Source organism: Scleropages formosus, chromosome 19 (assembly GCF_900964775.1).
Source record: "Scleropages formosus chromosome 19, fSclFor1.1, whole genome shotgun sequence".
Taxonomy (NCBI): domain Eukaryota; kingdom Metazoa; phylum Chordata; class Actinopteri; order Osteoglossiformes; family Osteoglossidae; genus Scleropages; species Scleropages formosus.
The window spans coordinates 11,716,341-11,725,964 of NC_041824.1; the positions used below are offsets into that span (position 1 = coordinate 11,716,341).

The 9,624-nt window shown below is 45.1% G+C and overlaps 1 protein-coding gene across 1 annotated transcript in view; it reads left to right on the top strand.

The window, feature by feature from the left end:
* The window catches only part of adcy1a (adenylate cyclase 1a), a 40,901-nt gene extending 31,640 nt beyond the window's left edge, over nt 1-9,261 (top strand). The window contains exons 15-20 of the mRNA XM_018760350.2: nt 5,767-5,883; nt 6,378-6,524; nt 6,887-6,985; nt 7,213-7,327; nt 7,657-7,781; nt 8,954-9,261. Of these exons, the coding sequence (XP_018615866.1) occupies nt 5,767-5,883; nt 6,378-6,524; nt 6,887-6,985; nt 7,213-7,327; nt 7,657-7,781; nt 8,954-9,256 (906 nt within the window). The 3' untranslated portion in view covers nt 9,257-9,261. The remainder of the gene's footprint in view (nt 1-5,766; nt 5,884-6,377; nt 6,525-6,886; nt 6,986-7,212; nt 7,328-7,656; nt 7,782-8,953) is intronic.
* Nucleotides 9,262-9,624: the final 363 nt, after the last annotated feature.

A 9,624-nucleotide genomic window follows, 5' to 3' on the forward strand; every position in this document is an offset into this window, starting at 1 on the left:
TCCCCTGAGACTCCCCTGAGCCTGTGTGTGTGTAAATGTGTTTACATGTGTGGAGCGTGTGGCCTCTCGAGAACACTGCTGGTTCAAGTCCCATAAGAGGCACTGTTGGGATTCCTTCGGGCTTGTGGTGCTTCACTGAAAACATCAAGTTGTCAGTTGGCGTGAAGTGTATGAAAAATGTAGAGTACACACATAATGTGAAATGAAAGTTAGTTTAGAAAAGCCTTTGTGCCGAGCAGCTACATAAACATGCTATCGTGTCCCCAGAGCACTCAGTGCCATCTGGCTCCTTTAATTGGTGCAACTCCTCGCAGCCACGTACTGTACATAGCAGCGATCTTGAACGTGGTCCATTCCGACTTCATGTAACAACTTCCCCTGGGATACAGAATAAACTTTTCCAGAAATATGAGCTGATCTCATCACGTCCATTGGTCTCTTTAGCCCGTTCTCCTGGAGCCCGTAAGCACAGCCACCATCCTGAGGGTATTGCCACAAACTTCTGGAGGATCTGGACACATTTGGACACATACTTCTTCCATCCGGCAGGCGCTACAGATCACTGTGCGCCAAAACAACCAGATACAAAAACTGTTTCTTTCCCCACGCTGTTATATCCATGAACAGCTGATTGTTGTTAGACTGTGCAATACTTTCTCCCTCTTATTTATTCCCTCCCTCATTATTTATTTGATTCCTCATTATTTATTCCATCCCTTGTTATTTTCTCATATTTTCCAGCACTGTCAATGCATCTTTGCAGATGTTGTATGTATGTATGTATGTATGTTTATATGTGTGTATATGTATGTTGTGTTTGTTTGTTTACACTATGAGCCATTGGGAACCGAAGCCAAATTCCTTGTATGTGCGTGCATACTTGGCCAAATAAATTGGATTCTGATTCTGATTTCCCTGCCTAAAGTTACTGTAAGAGGCTGGACAGCAGGAGTGGATTTTGTCACGGTGTCATGGGTAGCATTCCTCTTTGATGAAACATGGAAGGCAAGGACAGTAAGTGTCCGTGGACCGGAAGATGAGGGCTGGTAACTGCCATCGTCGAAAAGAGGGACTCGAGGGTGTGTTGGAACTATTGAGGGCACATGCCCCTCCTTTGCCAAGAAAGGATGCACCAGCAGATAGCTGAGCTTTGGTTTCAGGAGGAACAATGTGGATTATGTCCTGGCAGTACAACAGTGGACTAACTTTTTACCCTGCCAAGGATACCAGAGGATCATGGGAATGTGCTAATCTAGTCTACTTGAGTTTTGCAGACATGAACTGCCTGCTTGGGTCCTGGAGGGTTCTGTAGGAAACCGTGCAGGAAAATGAAGTGCAGAGTTGCTTTCGCAAGGTATACAGTCCTTTGTATTTGCGGAGCGACAATTGCGTCTGCAATTTCTTCCTTAGATTGAGCTGTTTTAAGTGTGTCTTGTCTTCTCTCCTGGTTGTGATATTTATGAATAGGATATTGAGGCCCTACCCTAACATGGACTGACATCCCATTCAGGAAGTACCCCTCCTTAACCTTGTGCCCAATGCTTCCGTGATAGGCTCTGGAATGCAGTGAACCTACTCAGGACAAGCAGTTATTGATATTGGATGGATGGATGGATATTAAGATACTGTGGCCAGTTGTGGGATGGTGGTGGCCACATGGGCCAGACAGAGGCCAAGGACAACAAGCTTTTATACAAAAATGGGATAGCCAAACCAAATGAAGACATTGCCCCTTTAAAGCAGAAAACAAGACATAATCCCAACACAGCATGTCACCAACAAAAAGATACTATCAAACCTAAAACCATCAACACTCTCTCACCTCTCTGCTCCTCAGACCAGCTGCCTTAAATGTCTGTCTTAATTGTCTCTTAACAACAAGCAAATGGTCTTCATTATCCTGACCTCTCCATCAAGTTCTTCCCAGCCTCATGCAATATCTCTACCTCTCACCTGGTCTCTGCATGTCCAGGGTGTGGTCAGTATCAAGTTCTGGCACATCAGGGTTGTATCACTGCTGCTTGCTAACAGCATGGTCCTGTTAGCCTCATCTTACTGTGATCTGTGGTGTGGATTTGGGAGGTTTACAGCCAGTTGTGACACAATTGGGATCAAGCTCAGAAAATTTTACATGATGTTCTCTGAGAGGAAAAGATTTGGTTACTAAATGCACACAGGGCTGAGTGGTTTACTTGTAAACATTTCAGTATCAAGTGAAATATTGTCTTCAGCACTTTCAAAGTTATGTAAGGGTTAGGAGCTGTGAGTATTGTGTATAAGTAGGGAAAGGTTTGTCCTCTTTGTCTATGGTAGATTGGCCACAAGTGAAGCGATGTAAAATTCTCAAGGTCCTTTTTGCAGGACAACTGGTAGTGTAGTGGTTAAAGCTACTGCCTTTGGACCCAAAAGGTCACTAGTTCAATTCCTCCTTCTGGCTGTGGTACCCCTGAGCAAGGTACTTACCCTAAAGTTGCTCCAGTAAAAATTACTTATCTGTATAAATGGGTAAATAATTGTAGTTAGACTAGCTAAATGAATACATAAAAATTACAAGTGGGAGCAAGGGGCTCACAACATTGGCAACAGCTGCTTTACTGTGTGTGCCCTTCAGGTCCAGGGTAGTGAAGCAGGGCCTGATGTGTTAGACCAAACTTGCACTTTATGGTCCCCATCCTCACTTATGGTTGAGTTCTGGTAGCAAAAGTGACAAAGATTTATAGCACAATTGGCAGAATTAAAGTTCACAGGGTGGTAGGACTCACACACCATGAAAAGGTGAGGAGCTTGGTGGTCATGAAAGCTTCTTCAGACCAAGAAAAGCAAGTTGAAGTGGTTCCAGCATCTAGTTTGGATAGCTCTTGGAGTGCCTACTGGAGAAGGTCTACTGAGAGCACCCTAGTGGAAGGAGGCCTTTGGCTAGACCCAGGACATACTAGAGAGGTTCTCATCTGACTTTAGTAGACCAGGGATCCCAAAGGAGGAGCCTGGACTGATTGATATGGCCCAGAAGTCTGTTCTTTCCTGCTCAGTGGGTTGTCACTGGGAGAAGTGCTTTGAAAATGGATGAAAGGAAGGATGGGTGAATGTCTCCAAGGCCCTCAACTGCATCTTCCTCCATTGATTTGTCAGGGTGCTATGATTAAGCTGCACACATTGCATTTACATTTATTCATTTAGCAGATGCTTTTCTCCAAAGCAATGTACATCTCAGAGAAAATACAATTTGTGCATTACACTGGGAGAAAGAGAGACATAGCTGCAGACATGTGACTCTTAAGTAAATTTAGTTTGTTCCTTTCCACTTTATGCACCGATGTTCATCACATGGGTGGGTGCATAAAACTCAGAATAGACAAATCCTGATCACCTTCCTACAAATTTATTTATTTATTTTAATAAAGGTACACAAACATTTACGTACAATACAGGAGCAGCATATCGGCACATATCCAAGGAAAAGAATTTCTTTAAATGTGAAGTCACTTTCTGTTCATTAAAAATGCTTTATATGTATTGACACAATTGCCACATATAGTACATGTCGACACACGAATGCAAACACACAGCGTCATCATAAAGTGTACATACTCATGTCTGCATTTCAGATCCTTAATAGTGTGCTTATATTTGGTCTTTAAGCCTGTGTAAATTAAAAAAAAAAAAAACATTTTTAATCCAAACTCAAGCCCCTTGAATAATCTATTCTGTTCAAATTGACACAGAGTTATGCTTAAGGCAACAGGAGAGGCAAATTCCATGCACAGTTAGAAAACCCTATTAGAAAGTGAAAAAAGAGTAGTGGGTGGGAAAGCAAACTGCTCTGTTTGTGTTTCTTTATTTTTTTATTGGTTTCATGAACAGCACAGGGTCATATCAGCATACAGATAGAGAAAGTACACCTAGAAATTGTAAATATGTCCACGTACACAGAACAAGGGCTCGGGGTCAAAAGGTAACAGTATATCGCAGGTGCGATCATATATCACTTTCTAATAACTTTCAGAAGGACATCCAGGCATTCCACAATTCATTAGAATTGTCTTGTAAATTAAATGTTAGCTTTTCAAGTGGGAGAAAATTAATTTCGTTTCTGTGTGTGCTCATGTGTGTTTGAATACACTTCTGGCTATGTTATGTGTGTCTCCATGTGTATGCAGAAAGACACCAAGGAATAAGGACGAGTAAGCTGCTCTCTGTGGAGTAGAAGGCTGATGGTGTGGGGGATGTTGGGTGGGTGTCAGGGACCGGTCAGAGCTTCTCAGCTTCCCACTGGGACTGGGCCGTAGCTATTTTTAGTGCAGAGTGGGAGGGATTATTCCTGAGGTGTTATTGCTGTGGGCTCATATTTTGACCTGTCCCTTCATCCCCCAACTCCAACCCCCCTGGTGTGGCCACACATATGCCCCCCCCCCTTCCCGAGCTCTATGGTGTCCAGTATCAAAAATCTCCCCAAGAAAAGTGCACCGAGCTATGGGCATTGCTCTGTTCCCCGGAAGTGGCAAGACTGCAGGCTATAAAGCGGCTGGAGTGTGTATGCGTGTGTTCGTCTCAGTGAGACAGACAGGGGCGAGTAAATAAATCCTTACATGTTTAAAGATTTAACTCTCAGCTCCCTGTGCCCACTTGACAAGTTAACTGCCTCGGTCATATTTCCAGGCCGTGGTGTCCATGTATAGATGACGGCTCCATGTATATCTCTACGCCTTCCTCTTGTGAGCTTGGGGTTGTGTTCAACAAATGGTGTCACCATTCTATTTGACCTTACTAGGGCTGCTTTCTGAAAACAGAAAGAAATGGCAGTAATGAAGATAAAAGTGGAGGAGGGAATAAAACCTGAAGCTGGTGCTGTGGTCCACAGCGGTAGTGCATATTCTGGGGACTGTTTATTAAGAGCAGAATTTATTGATTTCTGTACGGGCACCGTTAAGAGTGAGCCTGCTGCAATTCATCTTATTGCTTCCTCAGCACTACTTGGTATGTCCCATGCGTCTGATGAGTGCTCAAAATAAAATCGGTGTTTAGATGCGTATAGAGTCGGGGTAAGGGGGTTCTGCTACCTTTCAGTAAAGCTCCTCAGCACAGAATCCATGGAGTGTGAGCATAAGGGTGTGTGTGTGTGTGGAATTAGGTGGTTATAGGGAGAGTATGGAGGAAGGCGTGACCATGGTGAAATAACGAAAAAGAGAGGTTCCCTGAAACAAAGAAACTGTGACTCTTCTCTTGGCCGCCATAGATGCAGTCTGAAAGTCTCCCAGTATCTCAGAATGTCATTTCAGAGTGCGAGGAAGAGAATCTATTGTACATTTATATGTATTCATTTAGCAGATGCAAAAATACAGTTTGTGCATTACATTAAGAGAAATAGACATGGCTGCAGACATGTGAGTAAAGGAGTTAAGTAAAGTGTGTTGTGGGATACTAAATTTCTGGAGAGACTATTGTTTCATTGTTATTCTTTTTTTAAATAATTTTTTCTGGTAACAGCACTAGAATGGGATTCTACTTGATATATTGATGAAAAGGACACATGCAGTCTTGTGCAATAAATGTTCCTCTTCATTACTGACCTCCAGTGACCATTTGTAGGTATAACAGTTTAATTGCTCCTTTGCAGAGACTTCCTTTCAAATAATTACATGGAAATTACAGAGTCTTGAGTGCTGAATATGAAGCCATATAATTTTATCGTAAATTGCATTAGTTACGTTCACTGGCATCATCCTGTATTTTAAACTGCGCAGTCGTGTTTTTGTTTTCTGCTCGAAGGCCGAGGAAGAGCGAGATGATATGGAAAGAGTCAAGCTGGACAACAAGAGAATTCTCTTCAACCTTCTGCCGGCGCATGTTGCACAGCACTTCCTGATGTCCAACCCCAGGAACATGGTGAGTGCACCTGCTGACAAAGGCTATCGTTCGGGTGGCCAGAGTCCCCCGCAATGTCGCAATCACCTGATTCACCCAATTGGCCAGTTTTGGGATCGCTGTCCTGCGACTGCCCTGCAGGAGTGGCACGTTCACTGACCGTTGGACGCTGGACATCCCATGCCGCTGACGTCCATTCTCTCTGAGTCACTTCCCAGGAAGTGATGAAATTAAACATCCTGTGTCTCAGAGAGGAAGTGTGCTGTTTACTCTAGCCTCGTGTTGGATTGTATGCCGCTGTTTGCCTCTCGGTGCCGTCATTTGCATTTCTTGTGTACTTTGTCTGAATCACTTGGTAAACTACTGAAGGTCAGAGCTCACCTCCAAAAAAACAGGCCCTTGTATTGTACTCTTGACTTTTTCCCAAAACTGTTTAAAATCTAAATCATTTTAGATGAAAGTACCTTTTGAGGCGATGCTGACAATAATAGACAAATAACTATTGTCTCTTCCAGGATCTGTACTACCAGTCCTATGCCCAGGTGGGCGTTCTCTTCGCCTCCATCCCTAACTTTAATGACTTCTACATCGAACTGGATGGCAACAACATGGGTGTGGAGTGCTTACGATTACTTAACGAGATTATTGCAGATTTCGATGAGGTGAGCCCCCCCCCCTCTATTTTTCTGCTTCTTCCAAGGACACCAGCATTCTGTTTGGGGTGGGGTTCAGCAGGGTAACGGGGGGTACGCTGTGCCATGGCAACAATGGCTCTCATCCGGCTCTGGTTGTTTTCCACTCATTAACAGATAATTGCTTTTTTGTGAATGTGTTTTTTGGGAACACTGTGTAGCAAGTTTCACGCATCAGCAACATCAGTGGCGCGTTCTCTCTCCGCGCTATTTGTGGCAAAGAGGACACCTCTGCAGATGCGCTGACTACGCCCCCACCGGCCTAATAGCGTGTGGGCTGCGTTTCTGCCGCAGAGAGTTGGCCGCAGCTGAATAAATGTCCGATTTTCCAGCTCATGGACAAGGAATGCTACAAGGACATCGAGAAGATCAAAACCATTGGCAGCACATACATGGCCGCTGTGGGTTTGGTGCCTACCACAGGATCTAAGGTATGCGTTAGTGAAAAAGGCACACGCTGTCTGGCTAGCGTGCTCTTGTGGGTGTGACTATGTGTGTGTGCCTGTTTGTCTTTTGGATTAAACTATAAATTTCAGCTGAAGTTCCAGCCATTCAGGAGAGATCTGAAGCCTTTTTTTTCTCCTCATGCCAGTTAATGAATGTTGTTTTTATTATCTTGCTCTCTCCCCGCCCCCGTTTTTGTCTGTTGGAAACGCAGAACAGAAAGTCCGTCTCGTCCCATCTGAGCACGCTGGCTGACTTTGCCATCGAAATGTTCGACGTGCTGGATGACATCAACTACCAGTCGTACAATGACTTTGTTTTGAGAGTGGGTACGTTTCCCGCCTTGGCAGAACTCTCAGGACACATTTGGCCCGTCACTGAGCGGCCATCAGAAGGCCTCAGCATGGCCAGGTCCGCCAGAGTCTCCACAGCACAGGAAATGCGTCACAGAAAGTGCAAAGTCTGCAGTACCCTATTGTATTTAATATCCTGTCTATAGCTGCGATATAATAAAAGTGTTTAGTTATGGCGCATGCTTTTCGAGACAATGTCATCCTGTCATGGGTGGGGGCACAGAGTGGACATGGTGTTCTGTTGGACTTCCCTTTACTGACCAGTGGCCATGCTGTGGCTGTGGTGACGACGTGTGTTTATACAGGCATCAATGTGGGTCCCGTGGTGGCAGGTGTCATTGGGGCCCGGAGGCCCCAGTACGACATCTGGGGGAATACGGTCAACGTTGCCAGCCGCATGGACAGCACCGGGGTCCAGGGTAAAATTCAGGTATTATATCGTAGGGTTGCATGCTCATTCTAGGTGCTAAAGTGCACTGCTCACAGAGGCTCACAGAAGACATGATGTGGTTGGGATGGTGCTCCTGCCTTTGAACACAGACAGCACAACTGCTCAAACAAGTGGTCACACGTTTCGTTTAATGGTGATTCAGTAGTTTCGTGTCCCGCAGTCCACGTGTCCAGTGTAACCTTCAGTCCATGTCTAGGCTTTAACCTGAAATCCCCTAATTGATACATATTATTCATCACTCCCTCCAATCACACTTTCTCGATTTGCATTTAATTAGCATGGAGTTTGAAAGCTATGCAGTAGCGTTAAATGCCAAGGTGTAGGATGTGCACCACCTGACTGGGCAATAAGCTGGATGTTTCAGTCACAGCTGACATCTCACTGGACGCGACTCAACACTGGACTGCTGTGAGATGTATCCATGCCCCTCTTCCCCTGTGAGCCAACAGTGTGTGGAGCTGTGTGTGAGGTGCCTTCCCTGGGCTCACTGTGGGAGGTCTCGCCTGCAGGACGGCACTAGCACGTCTTCAGAACAGGACCCCTTCATCTGGCTTCAGTAATTGGCACACTTTTGGAACAACATGGTCGCAGCTCACGAAGCTGCCCCTCGCAAACCTCTCACGGCCTGGGCCTCTCTACATTGTCCCTTAGATGTCATTGCAATGTTGTAAGCATCTTCTTGCCCTGAGCTCTGGACGATACTGGGAACATCACACGTTTGCCTCACTGCTTTGTCAGTGACAGATGGGAGATTATAATTATAAGGGCACAAGGTCATGCTGTAGTTAAGAACACAAATTTGTTCAAGTCCTAGTTGAAATATTCTTCCTCAACTTTCTTAATCTAAGCTAATCAACAGTGCAACAAAACATATACTTTGGACAAAACCAAATGATGACAAAGGATCAAATTTTTCTTTCTGTAAAGAATGTACATATGAAAATTAAAAAATAAATTATATATAATTTAAGATCACTTCCTCCCTTGCCTTAGAAATGATAGAAGTGGTCATTGTGTGTTGCCACTTCTATCTGTCTATCTGTCTATCTATCTATCTATCTATCTATCTGGACCTTTCATAAGCATTCTGTGAAGCTATTTCTGTTACAGAGGCCTCTGCACGTAACAGTTAGCATGTGTATGTCTTTCAGGTTACGGAGGAAGTGTACCGCATGCTGAAGGGCACTTATGAACTGGTGTGCCGTGGAAAAGTCAGCGTGAAGGGCAAAGGGGAGATGCTGACGTATTTCCTGGAGGGGAAGTGTCCTGACTCCGGCTCGGGCTCCGGTTCCATGTCCCGGCCGCTCTCCAGGGGACTGGAGAGAAGGGCACATCCTTCCAGCAGGGCCAACGTCCGCACCAAGCTGGGGGCCGACTTCCTTTCGGTCGGGCCTACCTCCGCTCCAGCCAGCACGTTCCCACAACCCATGAGCACATCAATGGTTGAGCCGTGAGATGGAAGGCGAAGGAAGTACATTCTGCTCCAGATGCTCACCGGAAGTTCTTAGTCATTGCCAGGGTCCCCTGCAGTCCAACCAAAGAGAACGCTGGGCTCTGAGGTGAACGCAGCTTTTCAGGAATGACAAAGCACTAGTGGCCAAGGGCTCAGCTCTTTGTCTGGACTGAATCCAAGACAGGGCTGGCCCTGACCGAAGGTTGGAATGTCCTAACATTAGCCACTGCTATGTTTTTTTTTTTCCTTTTTTTTTCCCTTTTCATGTGAGTTTCAGACCTGGTCATTTATAATGGTCAGGACTCAAAGAGCACAAAATCGAAACGTGACCCTTTCTTCCAGAATCCCTAGGACTTGACACAAGGAGCA